General features: G+C 38.1%; 1 protein-coding gene across 1 annotated transcript in view; it reads right to left on the reverse strand.

Moving 5' to 3' along the window:
• Nucleotides 1–371: 371 nt before the first annotated feature.
• The window catches only part of CUNH1orf87 (chromosome unknown C1orf87 homolog), a 114853-nt gene continuing 94666 nt past the window's right edge, over nt 372–20558 (reverse strand). The window contains 3 exon segments of the mRNA XM_007462579.1: nt 372–532; nt 8224–8431; nt 11633–11712. Coding sequence (XP_007462641.1) covers nt 372–532; nt 8224–8431; nt 11633–11712 — 449 coding nt within the window.

Consider the following 20558-nt stretch of genomic DNA (forward strand, 5'->3'; position numbering starts at 1 on the left):
GAGTTGTCAACATCTAGCATGTTTTTTACTATATGGAATTGCAGGGTTTGCAAAAAAACAGTTTGATCAGCAATACAGAAAAAAAGTCATTGAATATTCATCATCAACTTTATAAGAATAGAAGGGGATTTTAAGAAATTGGGGTTTTGCCACCTCAGAAGAGAAAACACTGGTTTCCTCGTATCACTTTGAGCTGCTTATGAGCAAGCATCATAGCCAGAAACCAAGTCCAAGTTCAAAGTGTCGACAATAGCTGCATCGGCCTCAACTCTGACAGCGCCTCCACCACTGCACTCGGGCTGAGGAGAAACATGTGTCCGGGTAAAAAGGGAGACAAACGGAACATCTGTTCTCACAATATGGGCTTGTTATCATAGCTCCTTTAAGTACTGAAGCGCTGGCTCCAAGAGCATATTTTCTCCAGCATGGAATCTCCACAAGGCTTGGTCAATTTTCCGAGGGCTCAGGGACAGGTTGTAAATGAGATTGTAGTTGTGAATGAGGCATCTGGCTCCTTCATTCTCCAGAACTCCTGCCATTGGGTTGGGTGGGTGGGAGATTTTTAAAAGAGTATTTTTTTTTTAGAGTATTTTTAAAAGAAAAAACAAGAAAGAGGGAAATTCATTAGCTTGAATGACTTCTGAGCAAGAATTAAATGCTAATATTTTGAAATTTTAAGCTTCTTAAAAACCAAGTGACACCCTTAAAAGATATTTACAATCCTGGCTATGCATAATAGATGTTGAGAGGAATCTGAGTGTGATTTTGGGGAGGAGATGGGGTCCAATATAATCCATAGGTAGACTCTAAAGCGATTTTAGCTTGTTCTTTGTAGCCATAAAACTTTAAAAGACCAAGTTTTGAAAATGGTGGGGTGCCGGCTAAAAGCAATTCCTAGTTGCTCTAGTTTATGTTTATCTTACTGAAATATCCAAACATGTTCCTAGACATGCAGGATTTAAACAGCTCATTTTAATGCATTTCTGGAAATATATTTACTGTGACTCCCTCCAGCTTGCTGTGTGATCACAGGTAAATCACCTAACTTCTTGTGGCTTAGAATCTAGATCTGTATAATAGAGATGGTGGTGCTTATCACAGGACATACTCTGGTACCCACATGTTATATGTACCAATGCCAATGTGTTGTCCATGCTAAGGGTAAGTAGATTTTGATAACTGCAGAGAGGAGTTTAAGTGTAGAACACAACAACAGCAAAGGTCAGTGACTCATTTATAAGCTCTTAATTGTGAGCTTATATATGTCAGATACTGTGCTTGGGAATAGAGAGGATTTTGAGAAGTGGTCTGTTACCTTAGGAAGATCACCAACCAGTTGAGGTGATAAGAGATGCAGAAAATTAACTAGAGTGCAGCAACAATAACAATAACGACTGATACTCATATATAACATTTACCATGTTTCAGGCACCCCTCCAAACAATTTACCAATATTAACTCATTTAACACAACAACCCATTTTACAGAGAGAGAAACTGAGGCATAGCGATGGGCAGTCACTTGCCTAAGGTTGTTCTAGTCCATGCATTTAACCACCATACTGTATTATAGAATGAGGGGAAAGAGATTGTTTCAAGCAGGGCTCAGATTGTTTTCTAAATATTTTCCATGAATTGTGAAGATCTACACTACAGGTGTCAAGTTTTTAAATATCTTTTATAGGGGTGAGATACATCCCTTGCATGTGGCTCTTCTACTCTCCTGTACTTGTGCAGACTATAATAATGATTGTGAAATTCTTTCTCAAAGAATCCAGAAGCAGTGGTCCCCTGGTCATTTTGCAGAAAGCCATGACCAGTCTATTAGATTTGGGCTATAGTGGGTACCTGTCATCTCTGTTTGAACTCTGTTTGGATTTAAACGTGCAAGGACAGTTGAGCATGATGCTCCTCTCTGAACTGCTCTCTAATGAGTGTTTTTAACAGTGGACTACAGACAGCTGGGGTCCTAATGTGATTTATTCCATTCAGTTCTATTCAGTTCAGTCCTGTCCTGTCCCTCCCCATCCCAACCCATCCCATCCCATCCCATCCCATCCCATTTCATTCCATACCATCTTATCCCATCTCACCCCATCCCGTCCTATCCAATCCACTGTTTTTTAATTGTCTGTTCTATTCAGGTTTATTTACTCTCTCTTTCTCCTATTAGAAAGTTGGTCCTTTCCTCTGCAGAAATATCTTCCTTTGAGTTGGCCAATTGCATCTTTGCAATTTTCTGGATTGGGTGGAGTCTCTTGACCTGGTCTAGGTTGGGTCCCTCAAGACATTTCCTCATATTCTACCTCTGGAAATATAAGTCATGGACCTTGGAGTAAGTGTCTGACTGAGGAAGTTACTTTAATTTTTGAGCCTCAGTTTCCTTGACTCTAAAATAGGGATAATTAAATTGTTTGAAAATTAATAAAATAGTAAGTGCTTAGCACAATGCCCAGAACTATTAAGCACTCATTAATGTAGGTATTTTTATAGGATAGTTATAATGGTTATATCATCAATATTACTTAAAATACACAAGAAAATAATTTAATTAGAAGAAATTATTTATATATATGATTTAGTTTATATTTTAATTAAAAATTAGAATTAATATTAAAAAATGCATATAAGAATTACCACTGGTGTGTGTGTGGGCCTTTTCTTCTATCTTCTAAGTTTTACCATTGATAGAGGATTTGCACATCAGACAAAAGTCCATTGACTGAAATTTATCTCTGTCTAATTTGCTGTCATTAGGGGATGCCCAAGACAGCTGCATAAAATAACCTTACAATCCATCTTAGTGTTGGGAAGCTTGTCCTTGTCCCACCAGAACCAGAATGAAATAAGAACCTCTTTACTATCCACTTCATGTTCAGTTTACAAAGAACTTTTAAATCTCATTGGATCCCTTCTCAAATCTGGGAGGTATGTTTTATTATTATCAGTCCTATTTTATAGACGAGGAAACAGGCTTGGCGAATATAAGTGACTCAGCAATTGGTGAAGTCTGGACTTGAATCTGGTTAAAAACACACAAAGAAACAAACCAACAAAGCAACAAACAAAATCTCATGATCTTTCTGGTATGTCATGGGAGATTGGTGTAGCGGGAAGTCCAATAGAACTGGGTTAGAATTATGCCTCAACTTCCCACCTGCTGATATTTTATCACTTTGAGTTTGGCTTTCTCCTCTGTAAATAAGGACGTTAATCCCTTCAGCATGTGGTTGATGTGAGGAGTTAGTGATGCAGCGTATGTTAAGTCCAGACCCATGTCCTTGAGGGCTCTCATTGCACTATGCCTCCTTGAACTCTAAAATATTTTCTGTCTAGCCTTCAGTTCACTTGGAAAATTCCTAATCTACCAGTCACTCAAATATTTATCCCAACCACCCATCTTTCTTTAGAAAGCATGACCAGTTATTCATAGTCATTCCTTATTTCTTTCTCCTCAAGGATATTTTCTTGACAACCCCCATTAAAGAATAAGCTCAGAGTAGGTTCCCAGAAATGCTAATTTGATGATGGATGTTCTGCCTTCACCCTGGATGAGGAACGCCCTGGCCTACATATTTCCTTGCACATAATAAAGAGCACTGATTCATCATTGGGCAGAGTAGGGATGATCTGCTCAGTGTCTAGAGGAGGGCTATGGTGGTCTGCTAAATACTGTGGCTAATAAACCAACAAGATGACCTCAGTTAATCCTCTTTCCTCGTTAAAGATAGTTATAGATGTTTCCAGATTTGGCTGACACATTCCTTGGCTATTGAGGAACTAATGAATTTCATAGAAACAGAGAAAACAGGCATAAATAGTGAAAAGGCCATGAGAAAGTCATTTCAAATCTGCCAGAATCTGCCCCAAAGTCAACAAAACTCCGTTTTTCCCCAGAGCAGTTCAGAAGTATGAGAAAGGTCCCAGTCTTTGGGAGTCTCTTAGCAACTAAGTTTATGATCCATCATCCATCATCAAAACTCAGCATTTGTTTCTTTGGAAACGTCTTTTCTCTCTACCTGATTTTTGTTTTTGTTTTGTTTTTGTTTGTAACCCCATCAACACTCTCACAGTCTTGATATTTATACACAGACTCATGAAATAAAGGTTATTTCAGTAAGCTTTTGATCTCCTTTTTTCCCAGTATCTTCCCTAAATGACCCATTTCAGCTTTCCCTGTGTTCTCCTCTGGTTAAACCTTTGGTGGACACTGCGTAGAGAATTAAGCCTCATTCCAGCCTTCAGGATTCACAATAGGGTCTCAACTTCACTATTCAATTCAACGTGACCATCAGTCCTGTCTTTCTCACTCTCTTCCCCATCATACTCATTCTCACCTTCTAACCTTTGCAGAAGATGGTTTCACACTCAAAATGCCCTACCCAGCTATTCAAAGTCTACCTCTCCTCTGGGTTCAGCTCAAGTTCTCTCTTCCAAGAAGCCCTCTCTGAGTACTCACTGAGCTCTTTTCATCTCTTCTGTCTTTTCTTTGGACTCTTTAAGTCTACTTTGTGTCTTTAATTATAATACTTTATTCTGTCTTTAACATTTTTCTTTTACTGGCTTTGAACTATTGGCAGCCTCTGTGTCTTACCTAAAAGTTCCTTGAGGCCAGAGACCATGTCTCATCCTTTCTGGTTTCCCTCCTGGTCCAGCCTCTAGCACAGGGCTGGGCTCATAACAAATGTTTAATAAATGAGTTTCTAATTCACCTAGATGAATTTTTTACCTAAAATTTTCATTTCTCCCTCTCTTTGTTATAGTTATTAGAAGTCCTTGGGTATTATATGGTATTCATACTTCATGTGGTCTAGAATTAACTTGCATTGCAAATTCAAAGCAAAATGAAACAAAAACATACAGAGAATGAAAAGGCATTCGTGCTGTTATATAATTACTTCTAGAAAGTACTAATGTGTACACTAACTTTTTTTATTGAGATGTAATTGACATATCACATTGTGTAAGTTTAAGATATACAATGTGATGATTTGATACACATATATATTATGAAATGTTTACTGTAATAAGGTTAGTTAACAAATCCTTTACCTCCCATAATTACCATTTTGTTGTTGTTGTTATGGTGAGTACATTAAAGCTCTACTCATAATAACTTTCAAGTACACAACACAATATTGTTAATGAGAGTCACCACGCTATACGTTAAATCCTTGGAATTTCTTATAACTGAAAGTTTCTACCCTTTGACCAACATTTCCACATATTTCCTGGAAACCACCATTTTCTATGTGTTCCATATTTTTAAACTCCACATATAATGCTAAGTCTTCATGAACAACAGTATGTAGTTAAGTACAACAATTTCAGTGCATGTGTTTTTGTATGTGCTCTTTTCCATTTCACAGGTCTCTGACTTAGTTCTGAATTTCATTATCTCACTTAAGCATTGCAGTAACATCCTTTATCCTTTTTATAATTTAAATTTCTCCTTCATTCTGCACATAGCCATCAAGGACCTTTCTGAAATACAACTTCATCATACCACTCTCCTGCTTAGAAACACAATGTGCTCACTATCTTTGAATTAAATCCAAGTTGCTTGGTCGGTCATCTAAGACCTTCCTAGATCTGATCCTATCCTATATTTTCACCTTTTTCATTTAATATTCTTCTTAATAGCCCTTGTATTCTATTCAAACCAAATTCCTTGTATTGAGCTTCATACATAATGCTTTGCTTGTGTAACTTGCATGTTTGCCAGGAAGGGCCCTCTATTTCAGTCCTTTGTATACAAACTGCACTTTCCCTTAATGATCAATTTCACACTAACATAACCTTATCACCTCACTAGGAATGAATTCTCCTTTGTCTGAATGCCCACATAGCACCCTCTAATGGCATTTATCACCTTCTATTTTGGGTTTAGTTATTTATGTACATTCATTTATTTGTTTCCTAAAAAAAAGGTTGAACAGAATTGTGCAAGGTACTCAGGATAAAAAAAGTATCTTAGTACTTAGGTAGTACTAAGTCCCAAATAGAAAAATACAATATATCAAATATGATAATGGGTGTTAAAGAACTGTAAGAGGCCAGATAAAGGTTGGCCTAAATCTGTCTGGGGAAATCATGGGAGTCTCAGAGGAGAAGAGCTTGAGTTCTGACATAAAAGGTGTTTAGGTATTAATTAGCCAGGTGGACAGTGTGGGGAGTTGGCGGGGACAGAGGAGAGGCAGACAGCTCAGGTAGAGGGCATAGGGTTAGAAAAGGCACAGCCATGGGCTTCTCTGGTGGCGCGGTGGTTAAGAATCCACCTGCCAATGCAGGGGACACGGGTTCAAGCCCTGGTCTGGGAAGATCCCACATGCCGCGGAGCAGCTAAGCCCGTGCATCACAACTACTGAACCTGTGCTCTAGAGCCCGTGAGCCACAACTACTGAGCCTGTGTGCCACAACTACTGAAGCCCACGCACCTAGAGCCCATGCTCCACAGCAAGAGAAGCCACCGTAATGAGAAGCCTGCACACCGCAACGAAGAATATCCCCCACTCGCCACAGCTAGAGAAAGCCCATGGTAGCAACGAAGACCCAATGCAGCCCAAAATAAATAAATAAATAGATAAATAAATTTTTTTACAAAGGAAAAGGCACAGCCACAGGAGAAAGCAAGGCACATTTGAGGAAGGCAAGTTATTCATTATGATGGGGTAGGATATGCTGAGAGAATTAAAATAGAAGGAGAAGATACTGGTCAGGTGGATAGGGACCAACTTTTGCCTTGCTAAACAGTTTAGAGTTCAGCCTGTTAGCAGGCATGCTGATGATTTCAATCAGGGGAATTACAAGGTTGGATTGTAGGGTAGACTCAGAGAAACTGTAAGCAACCTGGTGGGGGATTCATGTCTGATTCATCTTTGTGTTTCCTGATTGTGCTCAGCATAGTGCCAGGCACATGGTTTATGTACAAATTGTATTTGTTAAGAAGTGATAGAAAGGGAGGTGTCCACTCTTAGACTGCAACACAAATGGAAAGGTGTATGACTGCTTCCATGTCCTGGCTATTGTAAATAGTGCTGCAATGAACATCGGAGTGTATGCATCCTTTCAAACTATGGTTTTCTTTGTCCAGGAGTGGGATTTCAGGATCATATGGTAGCTCTATTTTTAGTTATTTAAGGAACCTCCACACTGTTCTCCATAGTGGCTGGACCAATTTACATTCCCACCAACAGTGTAAGAGGGTTCCCTTTTCTCCACACCCTCTCCAGCATTTATTGTTTGTAGAGTTTTTGCTGATGGCCATTCTGACTGCTGTGAGGTGGAACCTCATTGTAGTTTTGATTTGCATTTCTCTAATAGTGATGTTGAGCATCTTTTCATGTGTTTTTTGGCCATCTGTATGTCTTCTTTGGAGAAATGTCTATTTAGATCTTCTGCCCATTTTTCAATTGAGTTGTTTGGTTTTTTTGATACTGAGCTGCATGAGCTGTTTGTATATTTTGGAGATTAATCCCTAGTCGATTGCTTTGTTTGCAAATATTTTCTCCCATTCTGAGGGTCGTCCTGAATGGACAAAGAAGATGTGGTACATATATACAATGGAATATTACTCAACCATAAAAAGGGATGAAATAATGCCATTTGCAGTGACATGGATGGGCCTAGAGATTGTCATACAGAGTTAAGTAAGTCAGAAAGAGAAAGACAAATATATAATATTGCTTATATATGGAATCTAGAAAAATGGCACAGATGAACTTATTTGCAAGACAGAAATAGAGTAACAGATGTAGAAAACAAACTTATGGTTACCAAGGGGGGAAGAGGAGGTGGGATGAATTGGGAGATTGGGATTGACATGTATACAGTACTATATATAAAATAGATAACTAATGAGAACCTACTGTATAGCACAGGGAATTCTACTTGGTGCTCTGTGGTGACCTAAATGGGAAGGGAATCTAAAAAAGAATATATATATATATATATATATATACACACACATATATGTACACATATATATACATATATATATACACACACACATATATATACACATATATATACATATATATATGTGTATATATATGGCTGATTCACTTTGCTGTATAGCTGATTTACTTTGCTGTACAACAGAAACTAATACAACATTGTAAAGCTACTATACTCCAGTAAAAACTAATTTAAAAAAATTTGTGGAGCCCAGTACAAAATGAAAAAAAAAAAAAAAGACATATGAGCTGTAAGCTGCACACGTCACCTGTATTACTCAGATCACACAGGTAAAGGGCATTTTCTAGCTTCCTGAGCCTGTCGATCCATGTCTCTCATTCTTCAGATGTGTTTTTCATCACTGGACTGACAAAAGGCTGTGAGACTGGCCTGATCTTCAAAGTGCTCAGGAGATCTTTGGGGGCTGAAGTCTCAGCAGGAGGGTTTTCTGGCTGCAAATCCTTTTCTGGAGTTTTCTACCAGGACAACACAAACATTTCACTGGCAACATATTCATAACCCAGAGCTCCCCCAGTATCTTGGCCAACATGAGGCTACACAACTAGCAAGATTTATTGTAGGTCTGGCTTTGTAAAGAACTACTATGTTGAATATTTTCTTTTTTATTTAAGAGAAGGATAAAATTGTGACTTTTATTCAGTTTGCATTTCTGATTTACACAAACAGAGGTTTTTGTAACTGACTTGAGACTTTCATGATGTTCTACTCTGTTTTATACTAGTGGGATCAATAGGCAATGCATATAATTTCTTGGTGGGAAAACCTCTGGATCGTGAGTGTGAGATTCTTGACAAAAAGTGATTGAAACAATAATGGTGTTATCTTTGGCTTGTGGGCTCACTATAACGAAGCATAAGGCACTAGTTCTGTCTGTCCTATTCATTTAACAAAAGAAGCTGAAGTCCAGAGTAGGGAAGTGACTTACTAAGATCATATATTGAATGGTAGACACAAAACTAGATCGAGGGTATAGAGGTTATATCTAGCTCATCTTTGTATCTTAACCCCATGTCCAGTACAAAATAGAGATCTTTTTTAGAATAAATAGACAAATGAGTGTCAGTAGAGCCATGTAAGACATTCTGTCACCTGTCATGTAGAGAGAGTGAGCATCTATTTGATCTGCCTAACCCCAGTTTTCCAGGAATTGCCCCTCCTTTCAATCCATATGGCTATAGAGAGAACCGTCATGTGTCTAAGCACATAGTGCAGGACTGGGTATCTAATGCAAAATGTTCAGTAAACACATTTTCCAGTGATTTTGGAACCATTTGTGAGAGTTAAAGCCAGAGATAGGAAAACAGAGATCATTCTGGATGAGAGGTAAGAAGAGAGAGACAGAGAGGATATGAAACTGACAGCAGAGAAGAGAGAAGATATAAGAAGTCATGATGATGTTCAAGGTTCAAGTCTTTGACTTTATTGTTATGTTTCTATCCTTGGGGAGATATATGTATACATACATACATACATATATATATATATATATAAATAAGTAAATATAATATATATAAATATATATATTATGCTCCTTCCTTCTAATAAATTAAGTTGGTAGAGTTGGTTATATTAATTGTAATTCAAATAGTCTTAACTAATTTGTCATAGAATTAGGCTTCCCAATTTGTATACCATCTGTGCTTCTCCCAAATTTCAAATACCTGAATTTCTCCAATTTTGTACCTGTCTCAAACCTCTCACATATAAGCTGTGGAGATCCCCTTGCTCTAAAGAATAGTAATTTAAATAAGAGGCCAAGTTAACAAACATGGATTCAGCTGCTACTGAGGAATGTGAAGAATTGTCTTGTTTAAAATAATATATTGCTATACAAAACTGTACCCATATGGATGACTAGTGACCAGTACATTTTGAGACATTAATATATGAGTTCTACTTTGATAAAGTCTATTTTGGGAGAAACTGAAAGTTTTTATAAAGTAAATAGAATAGTGATTCTCATACTTTTTAGAGCTTTGGACCACTTTAGAAATCCAATGAAAACTTTAGATAATCTACCCAGATAAATGCACATTTGCATACAGTTTGGTGGATGATTTTAGAAAATTCAAAGAGGTCCTTAAAGCTGAGAAACTGACTTTAAATTATTATATATTTCTTCATATAGTTAACACTCTCTTTGACCACTAAAGACAGGGAATGGGGGAATTTGTATGGGCCTGAATTAAGCTAAACCTAGGAAGTAAGTATGTAAGTAGATAACTAACTAACACACCCTATACTGTTTTGGTCCCACTGTGTCAGGATGAAGTACAAATTCCTTGCTTGGCCCCATTCAAGTTCTTGTTCTTCCTTCTCTTCTTTCAATGTATACATCTTTTTCTCCAGCCACATAAAACCAGAAAAAAAAAGTACAGCTGTTTGATGCCCTTATGCCTTACATACGCTGTTTCCTCTGTTGTAAAAGTCCTTCTTGCTACCTGTGCCTTGATGCATTAGGCTCCTACTCATCCTCCAAGGCCCAATTCATATTTCACTTCTTCGGGGAAGCCTTCCCTGATAGCCCCAGCCTAGGTGAGGGGCAATTCTTTGTAGCCTCTTTATTCATCATAGCACTTATTATGGGATAGTGTAATTGTCTGTTAGAGTATCTCTCCCATCTCCTAAAGATCTTGAGCCTGGGCCTGTGAGATAATCATTTATGTATCTTCAAGTTCTGGTTAGTGACTGTCACATAGTTGGTTCTCAAGATATGTTTACAGAATGAGTAAGTGAATGAATAAATGAGTGATTTTCCTGGAACAATAGGAAAGTTGCTTTACCAAACTTCTGCTTCAAGTCCCCTTTCTAAAAAGTGGGACAACGAATGCTGCTTATACAGGAATATGAGAAGAATCGATTATTGCAGAGAGGCAGTAAAATCCTCAAACAAGAGGCAAAATAAAAGAGCAAAGTATATATTATTTTTAATCTTATTCACAGCAGACTTAACACTCAAGGAGAAAAGCATTTGCTGTTGTTTCTTGCATGGCAAGAGGCTTGCCAAAATGGATACTATTTTCTAAAATATTTCGAAGTGTGAAGTGCATGAAGAGGCCTCCCGTCATCTGAAGATGAATTATGTTCTAATCCGGGCATTTAAAAACAACAACAACAGAGAAACTCAGGCTGTTTTTCAATTCTGTCTGCATCTTCTCCTGGTTAAGTGCTGGGAATATTAAAATGAATTTTAACTGCTTGCCAGATTTTTTTTTTTAAATCAAAGAGCCCATTACATTTTAAAATGTGATGTCTGGGGAAAAGGTCACCCTAAATTTCTGGAAGCTGGACTTAAGATGTTAAAATAGGTCTCACAACCATCCTTTTGGCAGTTGGTGGACTGGTCACAGGCTCTGGAAGGACACCTGTCCACATGCTACAAGTTCAACTTTCAGGGGCCAATGGCAAGCCCATCACTGAGTGGTGATAAGTGGTTTCTGCATGCATACCAGCTAGGAGAGAAACCAACCACACTTAGGAGTTTGTCTGTATTCCTTCTCTGCTGGAGTAGAGTCTTGAAGTCAAAGATAGTCTGATAGTCAAGGCACTGGGTGGAAATAAAAAATTCAGAAGGGAGGGCCTCACCCAGCATCAGTGAATAGAAGGTGAAGGATTGGTGAAGCCCTTCGCCGAGGTCTGTATACCCAGCTGCATACGATATGTTCAGTTTTTCCTTGAGATATCTCATTAACTTCAGGATGCACTGGAGTAGCAGAGGTTTCCTTTCCTTTCTTTCCTGGATGAGAAAGAAAAAAAAGGTTTTAGTTTGGTCTCTTCATTTTAACACATACACATATACACCCAGGCAAAGAAAATGTTGAGGCTCTGCTATGCGATTGGCATTGTAAATGGTGATGGGGATACACTGGTGGATGAGAAAGATCTAGTTCCTGCCCTGATGAAGCTCACAAAGGGGGGTTAAATGCTAAATAATCACTCAAGATTATTATTTAATTACAAACTACCATAAACACAACACAGGAATATGTGAAAATAAATTCCTTTTGGGTTAGGGTTAGGAGTGGTGAAGGATCAGAGAAGGCTTCTTGGAGGAAGTGACACTTAAAGTGGGGACCTGAAGGATGAATAGGAGTTTCCAGGCAAAGGTGATGGTGGGCATGTGCATAGAGCAGAGAGTTCCAGATAAGCAGAGACATCAGCCTATAGAACTGTCCTGAAACAGGAGGGCTTTTACAATTTGGGAAGTGGCAAGGGACCTCTTCCTGTGGTCCTGCCTCTTAGAGAAGCAGGCACTTCTGCCTCCCTTTCCACCCAAGTTTGCACTTGAAGGATCGTGTAAAACCTTTGTCTTCTCCCTTCCTTGTTCCTTTCAATGGTCAGAAGTGCTATATGGGAAGAGGTTTGAATGGCATCCCTAACCCAGGAGATTTTACTGTCCAGGTGCTAGCTGCTCAGGCTGCTGCCTTCATGAATAGAAGAAATTTCCTTAGGATGCAGGAAAGAGACATAAAGACCTTCGGTTTAAATCCTCTAAGGCTTGTTGTGGGCATCATTCATTCATCACTCAGCACCTGCCATCACACTTGGCAACATTCATTTACTGTATAAATCAGTATGACGACTACACAGCATAGACTTCTGGGAGCTTCAGCTTCAATATTTAATGTGTAATTCAAATATGCCATTAACAAATACATACTGTTTCTGAGTTGGGTGTTGCTATTTTCAATAAAATGGTTCAATCAATGAATTTTAAACAAAAGGTAGAGGGTGACAGTATAACACACTGGTGGAGAATAGAGGCTCTGAAGTCAGATGCCTTGGGTTTGAGTCTTGGCTCCTTTCTCTATTAGCTGCATGACCTAGGCCAAAGGACTTGTCCTCTTTGTGTCTCAGTTTCCATTTCTGTAAAATGGGGATAATGCCATCTATAGGTTATTGTGAGGATTAAATGAACTAGAAAATGTAAAGCAAATACTTGGAGCATAGCAAGTACTCAATAAATGTTAACTAATAGTGTTATCTATGTAAGGATGTTTATATAAATAAATTCACATATTGGATTAAAAAGCCTTTTGTTAGACTTTTAACATTGCACCTACAACTCATTATGAATCTGCTCCCACAGTTTCTTGATGGAGAAGGCAATGTGATTTCATAATCTTCTCTGAAGTCCCAGCACCCAGCATTAGAATAAATACTCATTGCATGTTTTTTTTTTAAACATCTTTATTGGGGTATAATTGCTTTACAATGGTGTGTTAGTTTCTGCTTTATAACAAAGTGAATCAGTTATACATATACATATGTTCCCATATCTCTTCCCTCTTCGTCTCCCGTTGGTTGACTAAATGGATGATCATGTGCCCTAATCTGAGGTTTGGAAAATACAGTCACTGAATATATAGTTCTGTGTCTCCCATTCCTTTTCAGGCCCTCTGGGAGGAAGGATTTCTCTCTTTATCCTTCTATACCTAACCCAGATGCTATAGATGAACTTTGGTGTCAGATCTGAATGCTATAATCTGGCTGCTTCCCTTTACCAGCTGCAAGCTTTCAGATCCTAATTTTGTCAGTTGTGAAAAGGGAATGATAATAGCTTTCTGCAATAATATTGTGGAGATTTAAAAAAATTACCTAATAAAATGCTTAACACAGGGAAGATGCCCAATACAAGGTAGTATTATATGTTATTGTGTTATTTTATGTGATCTTAAGCAATCTAGTTTCTCCAGAAAAGAGGACTTTACATTAATTATGATGTGCCAGGCATTTTTGTGGGACTGTTCACGTGCATTATCCCTTTTAGTATAAGATCTAGAACCTAGAGTTTATCCTGGTCCAGTTTCTCTACTGTCTGCACTTCTAAAAGTTCTATTAGAAGAAGATGCATGCTCGTCTCCGTGGTCTCTTTTAAGCTTCCCTTTCTCCCTCCTGATGCCTATAAGCATATTTTAAAAGGTAATGGTTTGCACATGTGAAAATTGAGAAACCTGAGGCAGAGCTGATTTTTTTTTCTTTCTAACACAGCAGGAAGGATAAATAATAACCATCTGTCTAGACTGCCAGTTGAAGATTTGTGCTGGAGGAAATAGGCCAAGCTGGCTTCTAGAGATTTCCAGGTATTGGAAGGACCAGGTTTCACAGGGCTTCCAGTGGATTATGAGTTACACAGCCAGCCCTACCATCTCTCCCCAACCCCAACTAATGACTTGAAATCAATGGTCTTCAGCACGGGCTGCTAAAATGCTCCCACCTGGGGAACTTTAAAAATTACCGATGCCTAGGTGTCACACAGACCAATTATATCAGAATCTCTAGGGGTGAGAACCCTTTGGGAATTCTAAAAAATTCCCAGGTTATACTAAAGTAAAGCCATAATAGATAACAACTGACTTAAAAGAATGAAATAATGCCATTTGCAGCAACATGGATGGACCCAGAGATTATCATACTAAGCGAAGTAAGTCAGGTAGAGAAAGACAAATATAATATGATATCACTTATATGTGGAATCTAAAAAAATGATACAAATGAATTTCTTTATGAAACAGAAATAGACTCACAGACATAGAAAACAAACTTATGGTTACCAAAGGGGAAAGGGGCAATGGGAAAGGGAGGAATAAATTGGTAATTTGGGGTTAACAGATATACACTACTATACATAAAATAGCTAAACAAGGATCTACTGTATAGCACAGGGAACTATATTCAATGTCTTGTAACAACCTATAGTGTAAAGGAATCTGAAAAACATTTTATATATATATATATATATATATATGAATAACTGAATCACTTTTCTGTATACCTGAAACATTGTAAATCAACTATACTTTCAAAGAAAGAAAGAAAGTAAGAAAGAAAGAAAGAAAGAATATGGCCTCATTGGACCTACTGGATGAAGCTTTTGTGAGAAGAAAACATATATATCTTGAATATCTATATATGTCAGACATTTCCCACATGTTTTCTTACTTAAGCTGAAGAATAACTCTGTGAGGTAGAAATATCTCCATTTGACAGGTGAGGAGACTGAGCAATGAAAGTTTCAGTTATCTGCTTCAGATGACAGAGGTAGGGTTAGGTTGGGACTCTAACCCATTCACTCACTCAACAAACATTTGTTAAATGCTTATTATGATACAACAATGAACAAGGCAGAATCTTCTCATGGAGTGTACATTCCAGTGGTGAGGGCAAACAAGTAGGTACGAAAAATAACGTCAAGTAGTGATAAGTGCTAGAAACACAGCTAAAGCCAATGATGAGGGTAGAAAGTAATTGCAGTTGCTATTTTAGATAGAGAATTCACCAAAGGCCTCTATGAAGTGACATTTAAATAGAGTCCTGAGTGGAGAAACAAGGGAGAAAGCCATGCAAATGTCTGGGGAAAGATCATTCCAGGAAGAAGCTATCACAAGGGCAAAGGCCTCAAGGAAGGGAGTATTTGGTGCATTCAAGCAATAACTGAGAGAAGAGCCTAGCTGACACGGGATGAAAAGAGAAGAGAAGTGGGTTAGATATTTGCAGAACTAAAGGGCCTTATGGGCCATGCATGTGACCCTTCATTATGCCCTTCTAGTGATATCTTTCTTTGTAGGGGCCACCCCTCCCTCATCCCAGTGCTGTGGTTTTGTGGGAATGATCCTTAGTTCCAACTCCAATCTTGGTTTCTGATTCGTTGAAGACCATTTTGGTATCCCAATCACAGTCTTGGTTCAAAGATGGACATGAAACTCAGTCTGAGTCTCTGAGATGAGAGGAGGTATCTGTTACAGTTTCTTAGCTAATAAAGTTCTCTCCTTCTTGGCAGGACCTCCCAAAAGAGAGTGCTGTGAATATATGATGAACATAGCTGCCAGAGCTATTTTGCTATTATAGGAGTGCCCAGAGCAGTTGGGACACCAACATTTAGAGGCTGAAGATGATGCCAACACCAGGTAAAGCAAGCAGGGAGCCAGAAAGAGAGCAGATCCTTGATGTGACACTTGAATGGCTAGATCAAACCACGTCTATAGCTCTTGCTGCTGCAAGACTTTTAAGTTACATAAACGAAATCTCATTATTGTCTAAACAGAGTTGGCTTTTCTGTCCCTTTAGTATAAGTAGTTCTAACTAGGAATTACTATGGATTTTTTTTCCGTAATAAAAGGGAGGTTAAGCTCTTAGCCATTTTTCTGTGCTATCTTGAGTGATGGGCCGTCAGAAAATGTTTGAGGGGATCAATGAACCTCTGAGGCTACCATCATTCCCTCCTAATTTTCCCCCATCAGTAGTCATGCTATAGCCCTGCTCCATGCTTCCTGCTCTCCTTCTTTCTTTCCCTCACTTCACAGGCTCCACTGTGAAGAGATTCAAAGTTGGGGTCGTATTTCATTTTTGTAAAATACTACTTTAGATCTTAGAACAAACCATGTTTGGAGGAGTCTAAGCTCTTTTGTGTTTGTCTTCATGGGAGTTTGTATCATTTCTTGGATCTGTGGCTTGAGATATTTTTATCACTTTTGGAAAGTTTTCAGTCATAATTTCTTCAGATATTGCTTCATCTATACTCTCTTCCTCCTCTCCTTCTGCAACTTAATTACACATATGTTGGATAGTGTCACCATTTCCTATATGTCTCTTATACATTCTTTTTTGTATATCCCCTCATCTGTTCTCATTTATGCTTCAATCTGGATATTTCCTATTGAATGATATTCCAGTTCACTAATCCTCTCTTCAGCTATCTTCTATTAAACCCATCTGTTGAGTTTTTAAATTTAGTTTTTGTATTTTTTAGTTCTAGATATTCCATTTGATTCCTTTTATAGATTCAAATTAATGGCTGAAAATTCTTCATCTTAGTCATTTTCTTAAACATATTAATTACAGTTATTTGAAAATCCATGTCCTGTTTTGTATCATTCATGACCATTTCTAACTGGACATTTTGTATGGATAATTCTAGAGATTTTATGAGATGTTAACATCTTCCACAGAGGGGTTTTTTCTTCTTTCTGTTGGTTGTTCAATTTGAATTTCAAACAATAGCTTTCAAAGAAATATTGTTTTGTATTTTAAAAAATTTTTATTGGAGTATAGTTGATTTACAATGTTGTGTTAGTTTCAGGTGTACAGCAAAGTGAATAAGTTATACATATAGATATATCCACTCTTTTTTTTTAGATTCTTTTCCCATATAGGCCACTGCAGAGTATTGAGTAGACTTCCCTATACTATACAGCAGGTTCTTATTAGTTATCTATTTTATATATAGTAGTATGTATATGTCAATCCCAATCTCCCAATTTATCCTTCACCCCACTTATCCCCTGATGACTATAAGTTTGTTTTCTTTCATTTTTTTTTTCTTTTGGCTGCCTTGGGTCTTCGTTGCTGCATATGGGCTTTCTCTAGTTGGAGTGAGTGGGGGCTACTCTTCATTGTGGTGTGTGAGTTTCTCATTGTGATGGCTTCTCTTGTTGTGGAGCACAGGACTCTAGGTGCACAGGCTTCAGTACTTGCAGCGCATGGGCTCAGTAGTTGTGGCTCACAGGCTCTAGAGCACAGGCTCAGTAGTTGAGGCACATGGGCTTAGTTGCTCTGCGGCATGTGGGATCTTCCTGGACCAGGGATTGAACCCGTGTCCTCTCCATTGGCATGCGGATTCTTAACCACTGTGCCACCAGGGAAGCCCCCATAAGTTTGTTTTCCACATTTATGACTCTACTTCTATTTTGTAAATAAATTCATTTGTACCGCTTTTTTAGATCCCACATATAAGCAGTATCATATGATATTTGTCCTTCTATGTCTGACTTACTTCACTCAGTATGACAATCTCTAGGTCCATCCATGTTGTTGCAAATGGCATTAGTTTGCTCTTTTTTATGGCTGAATAATATTTCATTGTGTATATGTACCACATCTTCTTTATCCATTCCTCTGTTGATAGACATTTAGGTTGATTCTATATCCTGGCTATTGTAAATAGTGTTGCAATGAACATTGGGGTTCACATATCTTTTTAAAAATGTATGTATGTATTTATTTATTTATTTTTGGCTGCATTTGTCTTCATTGCTGCATGCAGGCTTGCTCTAGTTGCAGTGAGGGGGGCTACTCTTTGTTGCGGTGTGTGGGTTTCTCATTGTGGTGTCTTCTCTTGTCGTGGAGCATGGGCTCTAGGTGTGCGGGATTCAGTAGTTGTGGCACGCGGGCTCAGTAGTTGTGGCTCATGGGCTTAGTTGTTCCGTGAAATGTGGGATCTTCCTGGACCAGGGCTCGAACCTGTGTCCCCTGCACTGGCAGGCAGATTCTTAACCACTGTGCACCAGGGAATTCCCACATGTATCCTTTTGAATTATGGTTTTCTGGGGGTATATCCAGTAGTGGGGTTGCTGGGCCATGTGTTAATTCTCTATTTAGTTTTTTAAGGAACCTCCGTATTGTTCTCCATAGTGGCTGTATCAATTTACATTCCCACCAACACTGTAAGAGCATTCTCTTTTCTCCACACCCTCTCCAGCATTTATTTTTTGTAGATTTTTTGAAGATGGCCATTCTGACTGGTGTGAGATGATACCTCACTGTAGTTTTGATTTGCATTTCTCTAATAATTAGTGACGTTGAGCATCTTTTCGTGTGCTTTTTGATCACCCATACATCTTCTTTGGAGACATGTCAATATAGATGTTCCACCCATTTTTTGATTGTTATTTGGTTTATTTATTTTGATATTGAGCTGCATGAGCTGTTTGTATATTTTGGACATGGATCCCTTGTTGGTTGCTTCGTTTGCAAATATTTTCTCCCATTCTGAGGGTTGTCTTTTTATGCTGTTTATGGTTTCCTTGCTGTGCAAAAGCTTTTAAGTTTACTTAGATCCCATCTGTTTATTTTTGTTTTTATTTTCATGACTCTAGGAGATGGGTCAAAAAAGATCTTACGATTTATGTCAGAGTGTTCTGCCTTTGTTTTCCTCTAAAAGTTTTATACTGTCTGGCCTTATATTTAGGTCTTTAATTAATTTTGAGTTTATTTTTTATTTTATTTATTTATTTAAACATCTTTATTGGAGTATAATTGCTTTAGAATTGTGTGTTAGTTTCTGCTTTATAGCAAAGTGAATCAGTTATACATATACATATATCTCCATATTTCTTCCCTCTTGCATCTCCCTCCCTCCCACTGTCTCTATCCCACCCCTCTAGGTGGTCACAAAGCACTAAGCCAATCTCCCTGTGCTATGCAGCTGCTTCCCACCAGCTATCTATTTTACATTTGGTAGTGTATATCTGTCCATGCCACTCTCTCACTTTGTCCCAGCTTACCCTTCCCCCTTCCCGTGTCCTCAAGTCCATTCTCTAGTAGGTCTGCATCTTTATTCCCATCTTGCACCTAGGTTTTTCATGACCTTTTTTTTTTTTTTTTTAGATTCCATATATATGTGTTACCATACAGTATTTTTTTCTCCTTCTGACTTACTTCACTCTGTATGACAGACTCTAGGTCTATCTACTTCACTACAAATAACTCAATTTCATTTCTTTTTATGGCTGAGTAATATTCCATTGTATATATGTGCCACATCTTCTTTATCCATTTACCTGTCAATGGACACTTAAGTTGCTTCCATGTCCCGGCTATTGTAAATAGAGCTGCCATGAACATTGTGGTACATGACGGTTTTTGAATTATGGTTTTCTCAGGGTATATGCCCAGTAGTGGGATTGCTGGGTCGTATGGTAGTTCTATTTTTAGTTTTTTAAGGAACCTCCATACACTTCTCCACAGTGGCTGTATCAATTTACATTCCCACCAACAATGCAAAAGGGTTCCCTTTTCTCCACACCCTCTCCAGCATTTATTGTTTGTACATATCTTGATGCTGGCCATTCTGAGTGGTGTGAGATGATATCTCATTGTAGTTTTGATTTGCATTTCTCTAATGATTAGTGATGTTGAGCATCCTATCATGTGTTTCTTGGCAATGTGTATATCTTCTTTGGAGAAATGTCTATTTAAGTCTTTGGCCCATTTTTGGATTGGGTTGTTTGTTTTTTTGATATTGAGATGCATGAGCTGCTTGTAAATTTTAGAGATTAATCCTTTGTCAGTTGCTTCATTTGCAAATATATTCTCACATTCTGAGGGTTGTCTTTTCTTCCTGTTTATGGTTTCCTTTGCTGTGCAACAGCTTTTAAGTTTCAGTAGGTCCCATTTGTTTATTTCTGGTTTTATTTCCATTTCTCTAGGAGGGGGGTCAAAAAGGATCTTACCATGATTTAGGTCGTCATAGAGTGTTCTGCCTATGTTTTACTCTAAGAGTTTGATAGTGTCTGGCCTTACATTTACGTCTTTAATCCATTTTGAGTTTATTTTTGTGTATGGTGTTAGGGAGTGTTCTAATTTCATTCTTTTACATGTAGCTGTCCAGTTTCCCTAGCACCACTTATTGAAGAGGATGTCTTTTCTCCACTGTATATTCTTGCCTCCTTTGTCAAAGATATGGTGAACGATATGTGTGTGGGTTTATCACTGGGCTTTCTATCCTGTTCCATTGATCTATATTTCTGTTTGTGTGCCAGTACCATACTGTCTTGATTACTGTAGCTTTGTAGTATAGTCTGA

This window comes from Lipotes vexillifer, unplaced genomic scaffold (assembly GCF_000442215.2).
Source record: "Lipotes vexillifer unplaced genomic scaffold, Lipotes_vexillifer_v1.1 scaffold54, whole genome shotgun sequence".
In the NCBI taxonomy this organism is placed as follows: domain Eukaryota; kingdom Metazoa; phylum Chordata; class Mammalia; order Artiodactyla; family Lipotidae; genus Lipotes; species Lipotes vexillifer.